The 25,045-nt window shown below is 40.1% G+C and overlaps 1 protein-coding gene across 8 annotated transcripts in view; it reads left to right on the forward strand.

Moving 5' to 3' along the window:
- The window catches only part of syne1a (spectrin repeat containing, nuclear envelope 1a), a 145,469-nt gene that overhangs the window by 78,706 nt on the left and 41,718 nt on the right, over nucleotides 1–25,045 (forward strand). For all 8 annotated transcript variants that reach the window (XM_028040635.1, XM_028040641.1, XM_028040637.1 and 5 more), the window contains 25 exons: nucleotides 1,870–2,040; nucleotides 5,601–5,927; nucleotides 7,097–7,249; nucleotides 7,358–7,525; nucleotides 7,858–8,034; nucleotides 9,823–9,969; nucleotides 10,146–10,271; nucleotides 10,361–10,537; nucleotides 12,029–12,294; nucleotides 12,450–12,606; nucleotides 13,281–13,679; nucleotides 13,773–15,374; nucleotides 15,509–15,846; nucleotides 15,970–16,114; nucleotides 16,221–16,439; nucleotides 17,771–18,051; nucleotides 18,717–18,882; nucleotides 19,024–19,179; nucleotides 19,266–19,418; nucleotides 19,819–20,001; nucleotides 21,036–21,173; nucleotides 21,445–21,630; nucleotides 22,867–22,989; nucleotides 23,084–23,266; nucleotides 24,359–24,502. In XM_028040635.1, coding sequence (XP_027896436.1) covers nucleotides 1,870–2,040; nucleotides 5,601–5,927; nucleotides 7,097–7,249; nucleotides 7,358–7,525; nucleotides 7,858–8,034; nucleotides 9,823–9,969; nucleotides 10,146–10,271; nucleotides 10,361–10,537; nucleotides 12,029–12,294; nucleotides 12,450–12,606; nucleotides 13,281–13,679; nucleotides 13,773–15,374; nucleotides 15,509–15,846; nucleotides 15,970–16,114; nucleotides 16,221–16,439; nucleotides 17,771–18,051; nucleotides 18,717–18,882; nucleotides 19,024–19,179; nucleotides 19,266–19,418; nucleotides 19,819–20,001; nucleotides 21,036–21,173; nucleotides 21,445–21,630; nucleotides 22,867–22,989; nucleotides 23,084–23,266; nucleotides 24,359–24,502 — 6,285 coding nt within the window. The remainder of the gene's footprint in view (nucleotides 1–1,869; nucleotides 2,041–5,600; nucleotides 5,928–7,096; nucleotides 7,250–7,357; nucleotides 7,526–7,857; nucleotides 8,035–9,822; nucleotides 9,970–10,145; nucleotides 10,272–10,360; nucleotides 10,538–12,028; nucleotides 12,295–12,449; nucleotides 12,607–13,280; nucleotides 13,680–13,772; nucleotides 15,375–15,508; nucleotides 15,847–15,969; nucleotides 16,115–16,220; nucleotides 16,440–17,770; nucleotides 18,052–18,716; nucleotides 18,883–19,023; nucleotides 19,180–19,265; nucleotides 19,419–19,818; nucleotides 20,002–21,035; nucleotides 21,174–21,444; nucleotides 21,631–22,866; nucleotides 22,990–23,083; nucleotides 23,267–24,358; nucleotides 24,503–25,045) is intronic.

A 25,045-nucleotide genomic window follows, 5' to 3' on the forward strand; every position in this document is an offset into this window, starting at 1 on the left:
GAATCATATCTACATTCTGTTGAGTTTTTCACTTCCTTCCATGTTTTCAAAGAATGGTTTTTGAAGATTTTTTTCATTGGTTTTGAACTTTACTTTCAGATTTTTAGTTTTTGTTGCTTATTATTTTTTCAACCTGCTCACACATTACTTGCTTTTTTGGTTTCCAGGCACATTATTGCATTATTTGCTGGCTACCATTCACTTGTTGTATTGAAAACTTTGATGTGTAAATATTCATACAGATTCTATATGGCTTGCTTATTTCCTGGTGAATACAGTACGTACAAAATATTAATTGACACACAAATGTAGCCTGGCCAATTGTCTTCCTGTGCAATTCTGCTCGCTTCACAGACATTTGGTATTGTTGAAAACAGATGTGAACTGCTGCATGTCGCTACCCACAGTGGGCCTTTTCACACATGATTGTGCTTCTTCTCACCATGAAATCCACTCCAGTTTGGGCTTGTGTTTCTGTAGCGCCCCGCTGAAGGAGCGCTGGGACTTACCTCTGTGAGCCCAGCTTGTTTTGTCTGTATTCTCAGGTCTGGCCTCTCTATTTGTCTCCCCCTGTGGGGTGAGGGTTAAAGGAAAATCAATGGGGCTCTCCTGGTCGGGGACTAAAGCTGTAATTAAATGCAATCTCACACCTTGAATTGGGAGTAAAAAATATTTTTTGTGCTATTATTATTACTAACATCTCTAGTTACTCTTCTGAATGTAGTGCATGTGCTGGTTGGTTTGCCTTTACTCCCAACCAATGCTACACCTATTCTCTCTTAATGCTTAACTTGACTTAGGCATGCATTTACTTTCAGCCACACAGGTAACACTCCCTCATCCTGTGGATCCCTGTAATTATCCAGCAGGAAGTAGGGGCCATATGGGCCTGAGGTGGGAAGCTGTTACCTCTTTCGACTCAAAAAAAAAAGGTGTGCACTCAGCACTTTCGGCTAATTGGAGCTTCCTCACTGCAGGATTTGGAAGTTGAGTGAATAATGTGTCAAACCTGCAAGAAGCTTTCTCTATCCCTGTTCTGTTATTGACTCGAAACCTCAGTCAAGTGGATAATGCTTCAAAATATAAAAGAAAACCCACGCTGCTTTGAAGTGAAGCTATTGACATTGAACAGATGAAAGTGAAAGGGAGAAAGCAGGTATTTTCTGTTTTGACGCCGGATCAGAGAGTTTGTGGTCCTCAGTGACCGATGTTAGACTGTTGGGAAAAAACTCATACCTTGAAAGGAAAAGAAACATGGGATGCATCTCGAATTTTCCCCAAAGTCAAATGCTGAAAAATCTACTAATACAAATAACTTTTTTTTTTTTTAGTCACTTGTTTTGAACAAAGTCTGTCATATTTCCAGTGTCCTGAAGAACAAAAAAACCCTAAGAATCCTTTAACTTTGTCTCCTCTCTTGGCTCAGAATTATAACCATGAACTTCAATTTATTTATTAATGATTTATTGTAATGTACCAGAAAGCAGTGGATAATTGTGAAGTCAAAGCGAGATGATTCATGGCATATAGCAGTTTTAAATTGTAAAAAGCGTCTAGCGACCCATTTTTGACAGAAGACTGAACAAAAATGTTAAATTCTTTTAACCAAATGAAGTCTCAATTTTGGGGTAATTTAATATAAATATGCTTTGATCTAAGCCAGCCCATTGTAGTGTTAGTTTTCCTCCACAGATAAAAATAAGGCTTGTGACCAACAACCACGTTGGTTCTCATTAACTTTCTCTCTGTTTCTTTCATTGTTTCTCACATTAAATATCAATAAAATACATTGACGTTTCTTTGTGTTAAATGCTGTGATCTTATTTTTGGGAAAGCTATCTTCTAACCTTTGCTCCTGTTTGATTTCAGGATATGATCAAGCAGCTGCAGGAGGAGCTGAAGAGCATGGAAGAGGCAGAAAGCCTCTGCATGTCATTCAGCGAGTGGCTTGGCTCAACTCAGAAAAGCTTCACAACGTTGACAGACCGCTCTGAACCGCTCGACCGGCAAGCCATGGAGAGAAAGACGAAGAAATTAGAGGTATTGATCTGTTAGTCAAAGTTTGGGCTGCATTTATTTCTGAAGTTAGATGCCACGGCATGTGGTTAGTATGAACTGTTACTCTGTGTTTGATTCACCAAACTGCACAGGTTGAGAAAATGGCAAGAATTTAACTTGAGTGAAATAAATGTTTTCCTCCTAATATTATTAACAATCCTGAAATGTTTGGCCAATGAAATGTTTGTGGGAAGTGGACAAGTTAAAGAACATTACAGAAGTATAAAGCAACACCTTTTTCTTTTGTCTTAACGCTTCTCAGACACATACCCGCTACAGTAAAAAGAAAAAAATCCACACTATTGTTTGTGTGGCGTAGTTCACATCGAGCGCACAGAGGGTTTGATGGGTATGTGTGTATCGATCGGCTCTTTATGAAGACAAAGCTGGTGCTGGTTTAGAGGAAACGCGGTATCAGAGAGAGACCTCCCACTGTGTGTAAGAGGATGAAGAAGAGTCGGTGTCAGGAACCTGCTGGCACAGACGCTGTAATTGATGCAGTGCCCTTACCGCTCCACATCACACACACACACACATACACTCGCAGTTTTTTCTCTTTTCATCTCTAAAAACGAAGCGCAAACCTGAACAGATCTAACTCCAAAAACCTGAGAGTCCTATGTGGTTTCACACATTTTTTCCACTTCAGTTCTTTAGTATCTCGCCTCTCCTCATCTTCCCCCCTGTAAACCAGTCGCACCACACACCCATACACCCACATAACACTTGCGATACATCATCTGGTGTGGTCTTCGCCGTAATCCCCTTTCAGGGATCGATGCTCTGTCTCCGCATTGCGACCGAAGATGTGCGGCCACCACATGTGTCCCCCTAGTGCTGAAGATAACACATGAGCGTGCTTCATCACTTACTCATCTCCTGTTGTGAGGGAAGCTGGGATGTTCAGTGAGCCGGGACGATTACGCACTGACACACAGACCAGAAGTCAATAGCTGTGTTAAGGCCCATTAGCTGGTTTTGAACTTTATTTTTGGCTACAAATCTGTTGGTTTGGAGGAAATTACTATTTGGCAACAGACAAGGATGTTTTCTTTATTTGAAAGTTGTTGCATTTTTATGGTTTAAACTTTATTTTTTCCCTTAATTCTGTGAAAGATAATTTCCTGAAATTGGTTATTTTCCTTAACATAAAATTAAATATGAATAAAAAGAGATTGATCTTTGCACGCAGAACTTCTTTCAAGCTGGCAATTGATGGTTCAGGGTGATTTCTTTTAATGTGTTGTGGTGGCCTTAATTAAGGTATTAAGTTGATTCATGTTAATTTGTAAGTGTAATTAATATCTCTGCCATTGAAATATTGCATAAAGTCTGCTCAAGTCCAAACATGTCAAGTAAAATCGCTTTAGAGCCAGATGTTTCAACGTACAAAATTAGCTGTTTTAAATGGCCCCTGATTACATTATACTTTGCTTATAAGAATACAGACATTGGAGTAACTTTTGTAAAGTGGTCTTCATAAAAGGTTTTTATTCTTTCTGCAAGTCATTGCCTATTGAAGCTCTTCAATAGGCTTCAATATATTGATGGATAAATGACATTTTATGAACCTTGTTAGTTTAAAGATTAATTTTTTTGTCAATAAATTGTAAAACCTTTAGTATTTTTAATCAATTCAATTGATTAAATGGAAATCAACTGACCTGCAGATAAACACAAAATAACACAAAAACATTGCAACATTTTACTGTTGCAAGAGATTTGCACAGTAAAACCTAGATTTAAAATTAATTTGCATACAGGTTTACAATGATAATAGTCTTGCAAAATTGTAGATTTTTAGTTGATCATCAACTTGATTTTCAGAACTGAAGGAGAAACATTAGAGTTAATTAAAGAACCCAAGATCTCACACAGAATAAAGCCCAGAAGCTCTCAAGCTCATGATTACATGTAGCACACAAAGAACTTGACTTGGATAATTGCAGGTACTAGACAGTTGAATCATAAAGGGCACTTTGTGTGTAGGACTTCAGATAATGTTCTTTGAAATGTGCTAACTAATAACTCAAGGCCTCAATGTAGACAGAATTAAGCTAAATATCTGCTGTAAAAATAGATTAAAAAAAAGAACTTTCAAAATGAAATAGATTTTAGTGAAGTTTATTCCTAATCGGTTTCAGCAAAAACTGCAAGCGTACACTGAGAAATCTCACTGTAAGACAAGAGATAGTTTAAATTTAGACAGAAAGAGGAGATAATTATAAGGAACAATATGCAACTCTACAACAAATAGTAATTGCTGAATACTTCTTTTGATGCAGAGTTGCATGAAATTTAAATATGAGGCATGTTGCTTGTTAAAGTGACAAGGCAGGAACATCGGAGATAGTGATCAAACCTGGAGCGTCGCATTAAGCAGGACACAGAGACGTGTGCAAACACACGCAGGTCTCGTTATGTTCCCCACAGAGCTGGATTGAGAGCCGAGCTTGTTTGAGTGTGAGGTTACCGTCTCTGCTCATCCAATAATAGGCCGATGATGAAAGCTGTATGGCATCCCATCGAGGGGAGGTCAGTTCATGTGTGTGCAGCGGTGTGTAGTGTTGCCCTGGAAACCCCCGTAGCTACTGTTGCCTGTTAAGGGTCTTTATAATTGGGTCCTCCTTTCATATTATTCACTGTGGTTCTTCCTCGCCATGAACTCCCAATTCTTCTTCACATTTCAGGATGGAGGTGTCAGCATACCTGATGGGTTCAAAGCTTTTCAAAAGCCCTGCCAGGGCAGTTTGTGGCACAGGGCAGCATGGGAGGTGAAGGCCAAAAAAAAAAACAAGAAATAGCGCACTGAATGTACTGTAATTGAAGCTATGAGATAAATGTTCCTTAAAATAAAGAGAACGTATAATTTTGTATTCATTCTTGATGGCCCCAATGCTAAGCTAGCCTTGCAAAACACTTCATACTCATAGGACGTTTTACACTGGGATTTTATATAAACCAAGGCAAAGCGCTGCATGATTTTGAAGGGGAAGGAAAATAACACATTAATGATAAACTGAAAATTGTGGCGTGGATTTTTATCCATCCCAACAAGGTCTGTACTCTAGAACTGCTGCTGGTCCAGCTGTTTTGGGTGAGCTTCACATTTTTTTCTTTTTGGGGGGGGGGGATATCTTAACTTATTCACATTGCATTGAGATGATCAATGAATGGCAATTTGAAACAGATTCTCAATTGGATTAAATGTAAACTGTGACTAGTCCATCCCAACAGCTTGATTTAAACCGTTTCATTGGAGCTCTGGCTGTAGGTTAAGGGTAGGTATCATGCTGGAACATGAACCTTCAGAGTAAAGGAAACTAGATACAAATGCACACTGCAATTTTTTGTTTCATTTTTATTTGTGAACGTTTTCGAAAGGCATGCATCATCTTTCTTGCCTTCACTATTATGTAGTTCTTTGTTTTAGTTTATAAAATAACATCTGAATGAGTTGCATTGAAATTTGTCATTACAATGTAAAAAAAACATTCAAAAGACTTGCACACATCTGCATATTTTTGCTCGCTTTCAACCAGAACCTTCAGTCTGATCTTCAGCACGGCCACAATCTCCTGAAATCCCTGAGGGAGCGCGCGGAGCAGGCAGCAGGCTTCCTGGACGAGGCTGGAGCTGAAAGTTTAGGAGCAGAAGTCGAAGCGCGTCTTGCCCAGCTGGAAGAGCTCGCCGGGGGACTGAGGCAAGAGCGCAGCTTCCTGGAGAGAGCGTTGCTGCTTGCAAAGGAGTTCCAGGACCGGTACAAGGCTCAGGTCCAGTGGCTCGTGGAGACCAGGGCTCTGCTCGGCACGCCAGTGGAGCCCAAGGCTGAACTCTACCAGCGCAGAGCTCAGCTGGCGAAGTATAAGGTAAAGCAGGAAAAAATTAATTCAGACCATTAATTCAACAGTCAGGAAATTTTACACTTTGGTGATTTAAAAGGTGAGATGGAGCTGAATATTATTATCTTAATTGGCCATGAGTGACCTTGGAAAAATTCAAAAGTGAATACACTTAAGATAACTGCTGATCTAGTTAAGAGTTTTAATCTAATCTACAAATAGTCCACACATACGGCTGTTCACACAGCAGGCCTTCATACTAAATTCATTTTTTATTTTTTCTGGCTGAAATCCAATTTAAATTTTTTTTTTTCTGGTCATTCGTACTACTAACTAAATCCAATCACAGTGCTACAGGACGGTGTGGACGGTTTACGACCTGGTTGTGCAGAAGAAGAAAGTTGAAACCAGACAGCAGCACACAGTTTACAGAAGTAATAATGGATGAAACTATTTTAGGAATGATTTTAAAGTTTATTCAGCAATGGGGCTGACAGTATTGTCCCAAGGTCATAACAACACAAAGGAAGCCAATAAAATGAAAGCACAACTAATAGAAATGGCCTTTTGTGGAGCATTGAGTGCAGTTTATGTGGGGAAGTTTGTCTGGATGTGTAATCAGAGCCAGAGGTATTGGGATTGTGATGTGATGTGCTGTGTTTTATTGACACAGACTTCTTTCATAAGTTTATAATCATGATTTTGAGATGTTATGTCCTGATTTACCCCACCAAGCTTTTTCTGGTGTAGAATTATGACATCAAAGTCAGATAAAATGCGACATGGCCGTTTAGACTACAGACACATGGAAAACAATCCAATACATATCCGAATTAGCATCACATATGGAAAGGACACAAATCAGATTTTTCTGGGTATGAAAAGATTGGTCAAAAAGTCAGATATGGGTAGCATATGGCCAAAAGAGCAGATTTGGGCCACATTCAGCTGCTGTTTGAACATAACTCAAGTAACTCTGTAAAAGTACAGTACAGGTAGAAGTATTAAATACCTGAAATAAAATTAGAAAAGGTAAAACAAGCGCATCAAACAAAGATAGGAAAGAATGGTGAAAAAGCAAACTTTTATAAATAATGTCTTTTTAAAGCAGGGTTTTGCTTCCTACATTTTGACATATTAATTATCAAAGAAATCTGTGTCTGTGTGTGGGGGTGTCTGTGTGTGTGTGTCCTCAGGCTCTCTTACAGATGGTTCAGTCCCATGATGGATCCATCAGGTCTGTGATGGAGAAGGGAGATGCTCTCCTGGCTTCTGTCCATTATCCCTCCATCAGAGACAAAATGCACAGAATTCAAAAGGACTACACTGCTCTCTGCAAGGCTGCAATGGTTGGGACAAGTTCTGATGCAATGGCAATAAGAAACAAAACAATTTTTTCCAGTGCATGGCGAGCTGCTTGTTTTACATTTTCCTTCTGTGCTGTCTGTGACGTCCAGGCTCACGTGGAGAATCTGGAAGGCCAGGTGAAGGAACAGGAAGCTTACCACAATGAGCTGCAGGAAGTGGAGCGCTGGCTGCTGCAGATGTCCAGCAGGATGGTTACTCCAGATCCAAGCGTGAGCGTCAGCCTGGAAGCAGCGACTCAACAGCTGGCTAGGCACAAGGTGACAAATCACATTATTTCACTTTTGCTGCCGTTTGCCATGTTGGTGACAAAATCATGCAGCTTGAGCCCTAATTTGATAATTGCTACTGAGCTATTTATTATCACAATGTTGATGTCTTTGTTCACTTACTTCATTTTCTGTGTGGCTATTTTATAAAAAATCTGTAACAGATGTTTAATTTGGAAAGCTAGACTAGCAGTCAGAGCTGTTTCCCTGACTGCTGACTGCATAATTATCTTTCAAGTGTTTTCTTATTAAGTCCTTTATGTTTAGAGAAAGTCTGTCTCATCAAGCAGGGTTGAATTAGTCTCTTACTTGACCTTCTTCAGGCCACCATGGAGGAGATTGCAGGTTTTGAAGAACGTTTGACAGCTCTGAAAAAGCAAGGAGAGGGCCTAGTGCAAGGCTGCAGCGATCGCGCGCAGAGCCGACTGAGACAGCAGGTCCAGACTCACCAACAAGGCATCAGAGACAGCTACTCCGCCATCTGCAGCACAGCGCAGAGGGTGAGTAAGACTGCAAAAGAAAAGGAGGGAGCAAAGGAAAATGAGAGAAGAGTATGGTTCTATAAAACATTTATTATCCATGGCATGTAGTGTTTAGTTGCCCACATGTGTAAAAACAACCACATGCACAGACAGGAGGTTGATAGCATTCCAGCAGCCTAGGTATCCACTTAATCCCAACCCGTTTCGACACTTAAACCCGTCTCTGTTAAGACAGCCCTTCAGTGCCGCTTTAGAGGGCACAGCCAATTAAATCCGCCAAAGAAGAGCTCAGCAGCAGCCGCACTCAGACCTCACCATCCAACATCACTAACTCAATCTCTCCATATTAATCTCCACAGATCCCTTGTCAACCCCACTTTTTCATGCCTGAGCCAGAAATGATCACATACAGCCATCCAGTAGATCTGGCTAGTCCCATAATCCAACCCCACTCTGTCATTTTGGCACCATCTCCTCCATCATCGTAGCCCGTGTCCCAAGATACCACCTCCGCCACCGCACACACACCCAATCTGGCATTGTGTGATCCAGCCACTTTTTACCACTACACTGCTGGCCTCCCAACAAGCGCGCCTCCAGCGTTGTAATGGCTGCCAACTGTGTCCCAGCGCCACACAGCTCTAATATCCTGCCTGCCACTTGCCACCACGACAAACTTCAAGCCCTTGCCAAAGTCGCGGGGCAGTTTGCCAACACTTTGGCCCTCCCTTTGCTCCTCCTTTCAGACTCTCAAATTAACACTGTCAATCAGACCGTGATGTTTCGCTCTCCCCTGGAGGGCTTGGACGCCTCTACATTCAACACCTGTTAAATACAAAGCTGCATAACTGCCTGGTTTTTTGGGTAGGAGGGGGGCTCTGTGATTTATTATGTCTTCGAAGGTACCAGAGAGGCCTAAATGGATATTTATAAATCTTTATGCAGATTTTCAAATAGATTTTTGTCCAGACTTTGACTGGGCCCTTCTGACACATGCATATGGTTTGATTTAAACCATTTATATTGAAGCTTTTCTTCCCACATTGCCCTAAGTTTAGCTTCATCCATCATAAAAAGACCTCTGACCAGCTTCCCTCTCCCTCCTGAAAAAGTTATTCCCACAGCATAGTGCTGCCACCACCTTGTATCACTGCTGGCATTGCATTTTCAGAATTAGTTTTCTGCCACACAGATTTTTTGCAACTATCTTTTTAGGCCTTTTGTTAACCCCCCTACCCCTGTCCCAAAAAACACAAAAGATATCCTGTCAACTGTGACTGTGTTTCAAATCTTAGATTGCCACAGTTTTTTAAATTATTATTGCAACTACTGAACTTAATTGTGAAACTGCTCACATTTTGTGAATTTCTAATGATCTTTTTTTTATTTCTGTCGACTTGTCTGGTCTATTATGACGTGCGCTGCCCTTATTGGCCAGGTCACCTTGTAAAAGAAATCTCAATGAGTTTTTTATAGGGTTTAATAAAGGTTTAAGCAAACAGCTTTATTTATAGTAATTTATAGTAATTAGGCGACTTTTGAAAACTATTGCTCCACTGAATTCATTTTAGGGGTATCAAAGTAAATACTAGATAATGTTGTCATTTTCCTTTCACAACATAATTATGCCTTACTATCACCTCAAATCACAAAAAATACATTACAGTTTGTGGTTGTTTCATGGCAAAATCTAGATATATCCAAGGAATGAGAAAACTCTAGCAAGTTACTGTATCTTACAAAAGAATCTAAATTACTGATGTTGTGAAACATAGTATAATACGCCTATTTTCCCTTTTTCTGCAGGTATACCAGAGCCTGGACCATGAGCTGCAGAGACATGTCAGTCTGCAGGACACGCTGCAGCAGTGCCAGACCTGGCTAACCTCTGTTTCAGAAAAACTAGACCCTCACCCACAACCATCTCTCAGCCTCGAGGAAGCTCTCCAGCAGGTAAAGAACGACATTTATTTTTACTAAATAAAAATTATGTGTTTTTTAAAGTCTTAGAATAATTAATATTTTTTAGTTTGCATGATTAGATGTTTTTGGATAGTCAAAAATAGAGAGAAATGTTGCTATTTTGCACAATTGAGAGAGAAGGAAATGAACAGAAATGTTAAAAACAGGTGAAGCAGGAGCGAGCGCTTCAGGAGCAGGCCAGCACGTACCTCCAGCTTGTGTGTTCAGCGTGTGACCTGTCTGAACCGAGGGTCAGGGAGGCTGCTGCAGCCATCCAGCAGATCAAACTGCAGGTCAGTTCACTTACAGGAAGCTTTTGCGTTAAACGCAGATGTTTCGCTTTGTTTTTACTGGAGTAACTGTTTTGTATGCTTCCTGTTAGATCGAGGAGCGAATGCTTCTTTGTGAAGAAATGGCCGACAACTGGAGGGAGATTGAGGAGCAGAAAATGGATTTAGAGACCCAGCTCAGAGAGACAGAGCAGCAGCTTCAGAGCCTGATCAGGAGACCTGCAGAGTTGGAGCCAAAGATTGCACAAAACCAACTGGACAAGGCACAGGTCTGTCTGCCTTCAGTTTTAATAAGTTTGCAACAAGGGAAAAAGAAAACAGGGAAAGACTGTTTCTTGAGTCAAAATTTGACTCACGAGCCTGCTCAATCCTTCAGTATTTTCCAAATAAATGGTTGGAATAGGAGGATCCTTTCTAATTAGTTTAGTGGCAAACCATCTGTTTTTTCAGATCTGATTATATCAGCCAGTCTGTTTGTGTAACTCTGCAATGTCTCCAAAAACTGAATCAACCTGGATTCGTCTGGTAAATCCTGTGCAACCTAAATTTAAATACAGTAACTTTGATTGTTTGCAGCACAATGCAATCAAATAGGTAGATTCAAATCCAATCATACTTTTGAATTCAGTCTATTTAGATTATAGTCTATTCAGATTATGGTCCATTCTATCAAATTCAGTTTACTATAAAATTAATCATAAAATGCCTTTTGTCAAAAAAATATTTAGTAGAAAGGAACCCCATCCAATTCACTGAATTTACAGCGATGCCTTTAGAGAGAAAAATCCTCCAGCAGAATTACCCTCAGGCTTTTTTTTATTTTTATAACTGGCTATGCATTTGGGCCAAAACAGGAAAGAACCACAGAAAAAACACTGTGTGAGGGACACTTTCTGTGGTAATGAAAAACGAGGCGTTATTGGCAGCCAGAGCTACAGACAGGAAAGAGTCGCGGCTAAACAAAGAACCTCTGAACTACTTGAGCTTAAAAAAACTAGGGCCGGGACTTTAACACATTAATTTTGCTTAATTAGTTACACTGATTAAACTTACAAAAGTCCCAGACCAGAATCTTTGTCAATTTGTGTACCCTGGAAAATCTGATGCACAAGTGGCATCTGCAAAGAGCAGCAGTAGAGACTGGGAGTTACTTTTTGCTCCAAAAATGATCTGATGGGATGCTTGAAAAGACTATTATTGTGTGCAAGTTGTACAAAAAAGGAATTGGCCTATTTAAGGAGCTATTTAAGCCTAAAATACCATCTCAATGCAATACATATTGCAGCAAGCACAGATGTCCCCAATGTCAATTGCAATTACTTAATTACAGACCCTGCCATTAGCTCAATTAAAAATGCTAACCAAGTCCCACCACTAATAAAAACACAAACAAAATTGACAAAGTTAACTTTTATGAATCTGTCCAGAGACTCAACTGAAGAACTGAGCCAGGATTACTTTCTATGCACAAACAGAAAAATGCAAAGAAAAGAATCGGGCATTGGCAGCATTAGCTCAGTCAGTGGCTCAGTTCAAGTTGGAGAACAGCTAAACACAGAATCACCAAGTAGAGAGTAGAAACTTCTGATAGTTGATAGTTATATTTCACCATGATGTCAATCAGCAGTTTTTCCTCATCTCTCTCTTTTACAACAAAGCAACACAGACCATACTCTGTGTTGTCAGACTGACAAATAGAAACACCTGAATGCCAATTTTATGATACCTCAATGTTGAATAATCTGCTTTCTTTCCTGCAGGAGTTTCTACAGCAGATTAGAGAGAAACAGTCTGAGGCAGCTCGTTTGAGTGAAGCCATTGGCAGGTTGACGGGGGGACAAGTCTCTCCTGTGTTGGAGGAGATAAGGAGGGTGAAAAGAGGCTGGATAGAGCTGGGCCAGCAGGCTGAAGAGCTGGAGGCGCAGCGAGGGGAGGACATGCAGCGAAGTGGAGAGTACCAGGAAAGTGTTGCTGCTGTGGAAGAACTTTTCCATCAAGTATCCAGAGAATGGGACTATCTCGCCAGGTATCTATTTAATTCATTTTTCAGTTGTTAATATTAACTATACATATAAATTATTGGTACATACAATTGGGTCCATTATAAATTCTTTGAAGCTTGTACATTGCTGTCACTTTTATAGCATCCTTGTTCCTTATAATCACCATTTATCTATGTAGGGCTGACACTGAGAGCACTGGTGAGCATCTAGAGGCTCTGAGGAAACTGGCCAGTGACCTAGATGAACAGAAAGAAACCCTAGAAGACCTCAGGGACCAGAGACAAGCCATCCTGCCTCGACTAAGTCTGCTAGACAAGGAGCTGGTCAAACAGCAGGTGAGGGTATTACCATCGTCTTCAAATAAATGCCAAGATATTCAGAACTGGAAGGCAAACAATTAATTAAACTATGCTTAATTGTCGATTAGTGGTTTATTTGATGTGTCCAATCAATTAACTTAGAACTTCCACTTGGACCTCATTTTAGTGTTGTAAATTGGCCTCCGTTCAGAAGAGGGCGCCAGTGGTCATACTTATGCAGAGTCAGTTGATACAGAAATGAAGATAACGGGGCCATACCAAAACAAGAAAGAGAAACGGACCAAGCAAAATCCAGTTTGGGATGGAAAATGCACTTTATGGGGTTCTGTTTGAAATGTAAGCACACAACAAGCTCATTAAGTTCCACCTTAATAGCGATCAATCAGCCAAACTGAATGGTGGAGCAGTTTTAGCTTCTCCACCAAATATTATTGATGTGCTATGAAGGCGAAGATTTGATGACGGCTTAAAAAACAAAAAAATTAACACGATGCCAATGACTGTCGTGTGTCAATGCACTTCATTACTCAGGTTTATAATAAAATTGCCGCATAACAATAAATCATTAGTCAATTTATCAGGTCAACCAACTTTAGATTAACTCATTAATCAATAACTTGCATCCCTATTTCAGAAAATTAAACCATATGATAAGGTATTTGTTTCAGTAGCTGTTTACATTTAACCAGGTGGGTCATCTGGAGCATCGCTGGGCCCAGCTGGAAAGCCTGATTCTGCAGAAGATTCAGGACTCTGCTCAGACTCTGGAGGATCTCTCCCGGGTCGAAACCCAGCTGAGAGATGCCAGAGAGTGGGTGGAAGAACAGCGACCTGCTCTCACCTCTGCGCTGAGAGCCAGCCCACCTCCAGACCTGGCCCAGAGTTTCCTGTTTGACCACCTGAGCGTTTGTGTAGAGCTGGAGGCCCGTCAGCAGCTGCTCGGTCAGGCGGTGAACGAAGCACAGGCTGTGGCCTCCAGGCTCGGGCTGAGTGAGAAGAAATGCTTACAGGAGCTTGTTGAGCAAGCCCAGATGGAGGTGGAAGTTCTCGGCACTCGGGTCGCACAAAGGAGGAAGTACCTCAGTAAGGTAAGCAGCTGGCATTTTAAATTAAATGCAAATGAAACTTTAATTGCACCCCTAAGGACATCTGACCTCTTACTGATAACACTTTTTCTCAAGGCTTTCACAGAGAGAACGCAGTTCCTTCAAGGAGTGGGGAGAGCTTTGTCGTGGGTTAAGCAGCAGGAAAGGAAAGCTTTATTAGAAGACCACATTTCTCTTCTTCCGGAGGATTTGACCAAACAGGTGGCTGCATGTCGGAGTGTCCAGAGCAGCTTACGGGCTTACCAGAGAGAGTTGGCTTCGCTCTGGGTTCAAGGGCGAGAGTTGGAGAGAGACGCAAGCGACAAAGAAAGAGCGGAAACACTGGCAAGACTTGAGGAGCTACAGTCAGCCTTTGAAACGGCACTCCAGAGGACTACCCAGCATCTCGCAGGCTTGGAAAAAGCCTTGACTTCAAGGAAGTACTTCCAGATTGACCTGGACAAAACCTGCCACTGGCTGAGACGAGCAGAAGTCATAACATTCCCTGAAATCAACTTCAACAGTGTGGAAGAGAGCTCAGATTTGCTAAATCACATGTCTAACTATCAAAGTGTCTTAGAGCAGGCTTCAGAGTATGAGAACCTCCTTCTCATTGTCCAAAGAATCGGTCAGGAGATCCTCCCTACTCTGAACGAGGTCGACCATTGCTACCTGGATGAGCGGCTCAATGCTCTGCCTCAGCAGTACAACGCCATCCTAGCTCTTGCCAAAGAGAAGAAAGACAGGGTCCAGCAGATTATCCAAGAGAGAAAAGAGTTCAGCACTTTGTTTGAAATCACTCGCAATGCACTGGAGGAACTCCAAGAGCAATTTGACAATCTTGAGAAGCAGACTATCAACATAACAGAAAACGGTGTCCGTTTGATAAATGAATATAAAACTATTGATGAAAGTTTGGTTCATCTCGGTACTGCTGTCGGAGAACTTCATGGGAAAAGCCAAGGCTTTTTAATCAGGTGTTTCCAAAGTAAAACTGAGGAGATGCAGCAGCTGGTCGTTCTCCATAGCAAACTGAAAAGAAGGAATTACCAGAAAATGAAACACTTAAGCGACTGCTTGGAAAAAGTAGATGAACACAACAGGGTGGTGTCCAAACTAAACTCAGAGATTCACTCTGTTAAAGAGGGGTTGCTCAGAGTAAAGTCAAATAAAGAATTGAGTTCTTTAGATAAAATTGCAAATCTTTATCTGCTGCTGGGAAGTTTAGAAGGAGTGAGATCTCAGGTAGAAGAAAGTTATACACACACAAAAAACCTTGATCCAAAGTTTGACACTGCTTCTTTCCAGGAAACCAAACTGCAGCTCAAGTTGTTGCAGTCATTGCAGAGTGATATTAAGTCTTTAATTAAAGAAAGTGAAACCAGAGTCACAAAGAAAGAGAATTTCTCAAAAGAGGCTGAGAGGATGTCGGACTGGCTGAAGGCCGTAGAGAAAAGGCTGAAGGAGCCTTTGATCATTTCCGAGGTCAAAGCTGAGAGGATAAACGAAGAGAAGCAGAAACTTAAAATCACCGAGGAGGAAGTGAGGAGCAGACTGAAGTTGGTCGATGTCTTGGGTGTAAGAGAAAGGGAAAAGTGTGAAAGTAAGAGAGAAGCAGTTTCTGTGAAGATAGAAGAAATAGTACAGGAGCTCGAGAAATTGGGAGAAAAGGTTCAACAAGGAGTCTGTGCTAAACAGGTAACTATTTTATTCTTGTTAAACCTACTTCTAACTTATTTTTATGGCAGTAATTTGCAGCATTCAATGTATCACATAAATCAGAGCTTCAAGCCAGGACTTCAATTTAATTAAGCAACCTTCTACATTTCTAGCTGGCACTGGATCAAGCTCTCAGTCTGGTCCAGAGGCACCGCTTATGTCTGCAGTCCATGCGGGAATGGCTGGACAATGTTTCCACTTTGCTCCATGAGACCAGATCTGGGGTGGAGATCGAAAACCGCAAAGACCGCATGCAAAATGTGGAAGAAATTTTAGCCCAGGAGAAAAACTTTACAACTTCTGCAGAGGAGATAAGGACCCTGGATCCTCTGCTGGTCGATTTTGTGGAGGCAGAAGAGTTGAAACAGATCAGGACAAAGATTCAGTCGATGCAGCAGATGAAGGAAGAAGTCACACAGCAAGTGGAGGCTTACAGAGAAGTGTTGCAGAGGTATTTCCCTTTGGAAAAAATACAGCATTTTTAAATTGGATTGAATTTTGTTTCCAATATTAAATATTTGATTTAATGCTAATAAAGCCATGTGCCGTAATTGTTTTGTGCATATTTTCCCAGGTGTGATGCATTATGGAGCTCGTTTCAGCACTCAAAAGAGATGCTGGTTGAACAGATGGATGATTTAGAAAGCAAAACATCTCAATTCACAACAGCCAAAGCTCTCAGTGTCCATGAAGCAGAGGATAAGTGTCGAAGACAGGAGGTGGGCAATGATATCTTAATGTTTATCTTGATTAAAAATCCTACCAATATATTTTTATGAAATTTTAGCTCTGTCTGAGAGTTGTTTGTTTTATTTTTTCCTGCAGTCTCTTGTGACTCAAGTTGACGTGCTGGAGCTGCCTTTGAGTGCTTTGAAGGAGAGTGCTGGAGAGCTGGATCAAATCATGTCTGAATCCAGCAAAGTTCTCACTCGTCACACTGTGTCGTCTCTATGGCAACGGTGGACACGGCTCCGTAGCGTGGCCCGAGCCCAGGAGAGGGCGCTGGAGGACGCTGCCAGGGAATGGAGGAACTTCATCGAAAAGGTCGGAGAAAAACTCAAATTTAATATTCTCACTATTTCTGTTTTCTTCCTTTGTGGCATAGAGATCAAATTGCGCTGATGAGCAGAAGCCGGTAAACTAAAGCTGAATGGCATGAAGTGTTGTCAAACATTATACTCATTTGAAGTACAACTTAATTACTGATGAATTTGTCATTGTAATATTCAACAGTACTTTTGCAATCAAGTTTTCATATGCAGACCTATAGCAATAGCACTTTTCCCATGTTAAGAAGAACTAGAATTTGTTTTTATTGTTTAATTGTAGAATATTCGAAAATATCTGCAATTGATTCAGAACTTTTTTTTCTAGAAAAGTATCTATTGTTCACTTCTACATTTTTGTCTGAATAACTAAGTTGTACTGCTTACAAGAAAATTATTTGCTGCAATGGAAATTGCTCTGATAGCATTTCTGTAGTCCGTTTTACCTGATCAGTCAGCGACCATGAACTTACTGGATAAAAGCTCATTACTGTCCCAAAATTACATTTAGCTTTTTTTTTTGCTTTTGGTACTTTTTCAAACCAGGAACATTTTCTGTGTTTGTCCAAATCTACTCACACAAGCAGATATTTGGCAAACTTTAAATCGGTTCTACACAGTAACCTGCTTAATGTCCATTGTGCTGTTGTCATGAAACACCAGCATGAATAATTGGACTCAGAATAGATTTGGGCAATGGATAAAAATGAATTTTATTGTTGGAAGCTCAACACAACAATCAAGTTGCCTACCGCTCATCTAACTGTTGCTGCAGATTTTGGGTCAAATGCAGTAACGGCTGAAACCAGTTGGTGGGCTGTGATGTAACTTCAGGCGACCGGCCAGCGGCGTCTTCCTGCCAAAACAGTGTGTCACAAAGTGTTTTCCCGCCTTTTGACCTAATTTGAGCTCAGACTCGGTCAGCTCCCACAGATTCCCATAAAGCAGTGTTTCTGAAAGGGAAAGGGAGTCAGACTGAAGGGAATGATCACTTCCTCATATGTGGCACATTCCTGTTGTCCACAGGGTTTTTTTCTCCTGTGGCTCCTTTGTTTGTCTCAGCATGATGTCATTTGCTGCAGTCTTTATGTTTCTTAAATGGTTAAAAACATTTTAGGGTTTGCTTAAATGTAGAAATTATATATTAAACAAAATATAAAACAAAGTAATACCTTTAATGTTTTACTTAAATACCACATCTTAAGTAGAGATGTCAGAATATTCTAAGCACTTTTTGTGTGCATACATGAGATTTTATTTTGTACAGTTATAAACAGATAATAATCTTATTTAATTGATTCAATTGATTTAACCCTCCCTGTATTTTAGATGGAGAAGGTGAGCTCCGTATCCAAAGACCTCCACAGTCGCGTGCCAGACAGCACCGTTGAAAAGGCTGCCACCAGGGCGGCGCTGCAGAGCCTGCTGGAATACCACGACTCCTTCAGCCACGAGGTGGAGAGGGAGCAGTCTACCCTGGCCCTGTTGGTGCAACAAATCCATTGTCTTAGAGGAGAGGCCGAGAAGGAGGTGGAGAAGAAGATGGAGAACGGACGCGAAGACACGCCGTGTCTACAGAAGATCAGACGCATGCAGGAACAATATGATAGGTCAGTGATAACATGTTTATGTTATCATATTAACATGATAACATGTGTCACCACCATGTATCACTGTGGGGATGGTGCGTTCAGGGTGATGTGCAATAATATTTTTGTGCCATGCTGGTGTTGTTGGTCAAGTAATTTAATTTTGGTCATTTTCTGCAAGACTTGAACTACAAACAGGACTTTTTATGGCTTTCTTTCAACAGTGCCATCCTTCTCATCAATAAAAGGCAGATTCATAAAAGGGCACACACAACAAATTCTCCCACCTAAGTTATGGATTTGCGCAGCTCCTCCAGAGTTATCATGCACCTGTTTGCTGGTTCTTTCATTATTGATCCCTCAGTTTAACCAAAGTGGCCATTTATTCAAGCTTGTGATATTGTTTTATGCCTAATCTTAGTTTAAGCTTCTTCAAAATTTAAGTTGTTACTTTTTGCTGTGTTTTTTGTTCGTCATGATTTTGTTCACTGATGTTATCTAAAAACCTTCGCAGAACAGGTGGATTATTAAGAAATTTTATTTAGAAGACTTTCTGCAAATGTTAAAAGTTTTTATTAGCAAACAATTATTGAAAACCATGTATCTTGTTTCCTCTGCTTCATTATTGTTCATGTCTTAGTGTTAGTCTTTTGTCATAAAATACACATCTTTGGTGTGTTGTTTAGCCTGTTGTTGCAGGTGCGATCCAGCAGAACTCAGGTACACCAGGAACTGAGGGAGAGAGAAGAGGTAGAGAAGGAGCTTGGCCTAGTCAAAGGCTGGATCCAAGACACCCGGGGCTTATTGCTGAGTCCCACTGCAGACCTAGACTCACTTCTGCATGAGCTGGAGGTACGCCACTGAACGTGCACAATACGTTCACCTAAAACAGGCCACAAATCTCTGATTTGCTTTAACATTAACACAGCAAATGTGAGCAGACATTACTAAATGGGATTTGTTACGCTGCATGTGATCCTGTTTGTATTGCAGACTGCACACGGTGAGGTCATCAGCAGGCGTCAAAGTGTGGAGCGCATGACGGAGCTGCAGCAGTCCAAATATCAGGACCTGCAAGCTGGTCTGCCCTCTGAGCTCAGCATGCAGCTAGCTGAGGTTGCTCTTGCTTTGGGTTCTGCTGAAGATCAGGTAACCGCTTCATTTAGCCGCCTTTAAATGTTAGGTTAAATGTTGTTTAGGATTGCTCTTACATTTACCACTGTGCCTCACTGTAGGTTCAGGCAAGAGAGAGGGAGGTGCAGCAGACCAGGGATGTGAAAGAGGACTTCAGCTACAGACTTCAGGACATTGAGACAAAGCTGAAGACCATCACAATAAAACTAGTAGAAAAGAGCGTCGACCTGGATGAGGCCAAGGAAGAGACCAAAGTAATCAAACAGACAGATTGACTAATTAGCAAGCAATTAACCTCAGTTCAGCTGGCTATTCATTCTGCAGGTGTTGGGGTTAATGTGTGTGTGAGAGTTGGAATGGTTTGAACTGGATTCAGCCGACCCACTTCAGAAAGCACAACACCAAATGGGATTTTAAACCCATCCATTCTGTTCTTCATCTTGTCTATTACTCTTGTTTTGTATTAGTGGAAATATTCCAGTAAAAGCACAACTACTAAATCTGTAGTTTTCTGTTTGGCAGATTTGTTTAGCTTTTATTCTGGTCCATAAGCTTCACATCTTTGTCTTATTTGGTTTTGTGACTGACCTTGACCTCTATATGTTTCTCTGAAAGGTTTTTGGTTCCTTATTTTATTCCTTTTGTTCTCTCTAGGCTCTTTGTGAAGAGTGTGAATCCTGTGGTGGCTCTCTGGCAGAGTTAGGCGTTGCTGTACAGGAGTTTGGAGAGCAGAACCCGCTGCTGAGTAAGCAGCTCGGCGATGCTGTGGTGAAACTAACAGAGCGGCAGCGTCAAACTGCACAGCAGGCTCAGGACAAAGTCAACAGACTCAAGAAGGTGAGAGATTTCCTCAGTCAATCCGATTTATTTATAGGAACAGATTTTATAGAGATTAGTATGACACTGCTTTACCAAGGTTAAAAACAAAGAAACAAGCATGCCAACAACAGGACATTTGGAATAAAGTAAAAATAAAGAGAACTACAACATATACATATTTATATAATTTTGAAAACAAACTGCAGTTCTTTTACTATGAGAAAATATCAGAGGCTTTACTTTAAGAAGAAGTGAAATAAAGATATATGTTAAAATTACACTTATCTATGAAAAAAAATCAAAAATAGTAAAAACTACAAAAGGCATAATAATCAAATAAGAAATATGTGAAATATATTAAAATAAAATACATGTACTGGATTTTAGAAAGTATAATTTAATCCTAAAATGTTGGATGTATATTTTTCACAGGCATATTCCTGATATTTCCTCTCTCTCCTGTTTTTCTAAAAACCTGATGCATCAAATCCTATGCTTCTCTTCTGCCCTCTAGTGAAGGATATAAGCATGACATGTAGCAGGTGTTTGTTTTACTTAATGCCCAAAATGACATTAATAAAATACTATATTGGCAAGTCCTTACTTGGAAAAGTTACAGACAATAAAATGTTAAAAGTATAATGTGTTTATCAGTTACGATGCATAAGGTATGTAGGTGTATTTTTTAGGTTAGTGCATAAGTTAGTGCATCGTTTAAGTTTGACTTATATCAGCAAAAACACTACGAAACATATATGGCTTCCTGAATATCCAGGAAGAAATATATTTTGATTAGGTTCTCTGCTTTATAGTTATACTCTTCTAGAGCATAACTATAAAGCAGAGAACTACGTACATTAGTCAGTTTTACTTATTATGAAGGTATGTATTATTCTCTGCTTTGGATTGAGAAGTAGTCAAACTCTGGCAATGTTCTTCAGATGATAAACCCTCCCGAAAGAGAAACATTTTGCTTCTTATATGGTAGTATAGAACACAGTCTTGATATTTTATGTTAGTAGTATCAAATAGCTTTCCTTCTGTTTGTGCAGGCAGAGAAACTTGTGGAGGAATATCACAGCATGAAGGCTTTCATCTTGGCCTGGATAGAAAAAGCAGAAGATCTGGTCTCTGGTAACATCATCTGGAGCTCTGCGACCCAACTGCAGGAGCAAATTCGTTCCCACCAGGTGAGTCTCTGAGTCCCACCGGCTGGACCATAAATAACGTAAAGCTACTTGTATCAGATTTATGATGCTTTTCCTTAAAAACACCACATTTCTTTTCTGCATCGGCCTTATTAATCTGAAAATACTCAAAGTAGCAGCTAATTAGACTCACTTTATGATTTCCTAGGAAGTATCTCAGTAAACGCTACATTGGCTGACCTTAATTAGTATAATTGCCCAACACAATAACCTCCCTTCTTTGACGTCTAATTTATTGGTCTTGTGGTGACAGGCGTTGCTGAGGGAGTGTCGCGGTCTCCATGGTGACTTGGAGGCAATGGGGGAGAGGGAGGGGCAGCTGGTGGACGTGTTGCACATGGAGGGATGGAGCCAGCAGGTGAAACACCTCACCAGACGCACAGAGGAGCTGCAACAGTTGGCCAAAACCCGCTTCCAGAGTCTACAGGATGCAGCTAAAGTAAAAAACTTTTGCACATATTCACTCTTAAAAATGTCACAATCTATTTTCCAAGCTCTGACAGTCTGGGGGAAATTTCACAGCATCAAAATCCACTCCTGCACTAACAGAAAGCAAGCTTATGTGAAAATATCTTCAAAACAATTATTCTCCAAGTGTATTAAATTTCTGCGAATATAAACCATCTTGGGAAATTTTTGTGCAAACATTTAATAATATTTCCTCAAGAATTGCAAACAATTAAATTAGAAAGATTTGTTAATGTGGTTTTCCTTATTCTAATGAAATTGCAAGAGTCAGACTCTTCCTTCTTAGTTATGTGATTAAAATCTGTTTAACAAAATGTGCAATAAAATGTGGCCAACTGAGTTAAGTTTAGTAAGTTTAGTAAAAGGTTTTTCCCACCTTCTCATATCTCTGTGACAACATTGCCCCCTTCAGGCTTTTCAGAATATAGCACCATCATAATTAAGAAGAACAAATCCACGACTCTAATCTGGTCAATGTACAACTGAAATCCAGATTATAGTCTTTTGTTTAGTCATACTAATAACAATGTGCATTTGAGACATTCTATATTTCACCTTTATTTCTTTTTTGAAACAACCTGGATCAAAAAAGGACACTGTTACTTCTAATTACTGCTAATTAAATGCATACTTGCATCCCTAGTAACATTTGGATAAAATTTCTTATGCCTTCTGGAGAAAATGTTTCTGTGACAAGCCCAATAAATATATTTTGAGGAGTTAAGTTGGGACCTCTAAACTTAAAAAGAGCCAGCATTATAGGTGCATTAGTCAAAATAATAGGAATGACAAAGATGGAGAACGACCTCCATATTCCTTCACTTGATCAAGAACTACCCAGCTGAAAAATGGACACTGTTTGGTTTTCAAACATGCAAATGAAATCTAACAAGAATGCCTGAAAAGTTGCAATTTATATAAACTCAATGATTTCTGGTTAGAAGAGTGATCAAATATCAGGATCAAGTAGATATAAATCGAAATATTTCTGGGATTGTATGCATGTATTTAGGCATGTGTGAATAATTTCAGCGTGGTGTGGATGAAAGAAAACCCACTATAAAGAGTTTTCTTGTATTCCACCCACTCCAAAGCGCAGCTGAAATGCATTCATCCTAATGATGAACCCAATGAGGAGGGTTTGCAGATTCATGGGAGGAATTGTGTATGGCTCAGCTTGATGCGTCGCTTCTGTGTCTCTCTTCAGGACATACTGCCTCTCGAGGCAGAGGTGAAGAGCCTGCATGCCGCTGTTGATCAGATCCAGGTCGCACTCGCTTCTCCTGATCTCAACAAGCTCAGCCTCAGGGAGCAGCTCACACAGCGACAGGTTCCTACACTGAATTCACTGATTTTATTCATGTTACATGTCTTTCTTTATTGCACACATATAAATGCTTCCTACTCTCTCACTCTCTTCTAAGCTTCTCCTGGTGGATATGGAGAGCTTTAAGCAGCAGGTGGCTTCAGTACAGCAGTGTCAGAGCGCCCTCCGGCTACCTGAGGAGGTGGTGGCCAGTCTGCCCATCTGCCGCACAGCTCAGTCTCTGCAGCAAGAGGCCAGCCAACTGCAGCACACAACCATCCAGCAGTGCAACATCCTACAGGTAGAGGGCGTTTTCTTTAGGGTTTTTTGACCTTTATTTCACACAAAACAGTCACGGCAAAAGATAAAAAGTTAAGGCTAATAAATAAATCAATTAGTTAAAAGATTCCTCTGTTAAAACATTTACAGACAGACGAATCCGTCTCTAAATCAATAAGAACAGCCTTAGTTATATTTAGTGACAACAGCACCTTTAGGTTCACGTATTTCTGCAACTGGCCCCAAGAAGATGGAGCAGAAAACGTCTTACTTTAGGCTCAGAAAGTAATTTAATTTCATGCTGTCTGTTGATTTAAAGTTACATTTCATATATATTAGATAAGTGGATGTATTATTAAAAACATCATGTAAACAATGCAGCCCAAGCCTTGTGATTTTTTTGTATCTTTATCTGCTCATTGCTCTAAATTCCTGCTAGTGTCTCAACAGGCTTTTTCAGGAATGTTTGTTTTCTTTTGGCCCCCTTCAGGGTCATGTTTACCCTTTTGGTTGTGGACAGTGTTTTTTTTTGTCAAGCGAATAGTAGTGGCTATTTAGAAGATAATTCAAGTGCCTGGGCCATTTCATACTAAATGCATAATTTTCAACAAGAGGTGAAACCATAAATTTACAAAGTGGTTTCTTATTGTTTTTATACATGACCATTGAGATAGAAACACCAACCTTACCAAAATTGGAAATTAAATTGTAAATATTAAAAATAGCAGAGTAGCTAAGATTTGTGTTATCAAATCTTGGAAATATATAAGGATATATACTTTTACCAAGCCTTGAAAAAGTATTTTATGCATTTTATCACACTACACCTCATACTTCTGTAGTTTTTATTGGAATATTTTACAGGATCAATAAAAAGTAGTAGATAATTGGGGAGAAAAAGGAAAAGTATATGTTGTTTTTTACAAATAAAAATCTCAATAGTGTGGTGTGTGTTTATTTCCTGTTGTAAACCTGTTCTTCTCAAGATTCTGAAAGTAAGCACACTGAATATTTGATATTTCAGGTTTTTACAGATGAAACAGAAATATTTATTTAAACTGCATGTCTTTATGATTTTTCAAACTAAAGCGTCATATTTTTTGCCCTTTAACAGGAGGCGGTGGTTCAGTATGAGCAATATGAACTGGAAGTCAGGAACCTCCAGAGATTAATCGAGGATGCTCATCGCATCATTCAGGACAGACCCGTTTCCACCAACAACATCCAGGAGCTTCAGGCTCAGATTCACCACCATGAGGTATTTCTTCATTTTTGTGCCCATTTAAGTGCTTGGAGACAGTTTTTCCACATTTTTAACAAATAATAGCCTGAAAAGTGTGGCATTCACCTCCATTTCCACTGATACCCTCTAAATAAAATTTAGTGCAACCAACTCCCTCCAGAAGTTTCCACTTTAGCAAACAATCTTCTAGTTAGCAAGTCTGTTGTTTGTCTACAAATAGATTTTTTTTTCCATTCCTCTTTGCAAAATAGCTCAAATTCTGTCAGATTACAATAGCTGCAAGCAATATTTTTCAAGACTTCCACAGATTCTTATTTTGGTTTATATTGCAGAGTTATTCTAACAGATAAATATTCTGTGATAACAGACTTGGCTACATGTTTACAGTCTTTTCCCAGCTGGAATGTAAATCTCCGTGCTAATCTCTAGTCCTTGGCAACCTCTTAAAGGTTTTCTTCCAGGATTGGCTTGCGATTGACTCTTGACTAGCTTCTCTATTCACAATGAAGAAAAACTTGCCCACATCATGATGCTGCCAAAATCATTTTTCACACTACG

The sequence above is a fragment of the Xiphophorus couchianus genome, chromosome 15 (assembly GCF_001444195.1).
Source record: "Xiphophorus couchianus chromosome 15, X_couchianus-1.0, whole genome shotgun sequence".
In the NCBI taxonomy this organism is placed as follows: Eukaryota; Metazoa; Chordata; class Actinopteri; order Cyprinodontiformes; family Poeciliidae; genus Xiphophorus; species Xiphophorus couchianus.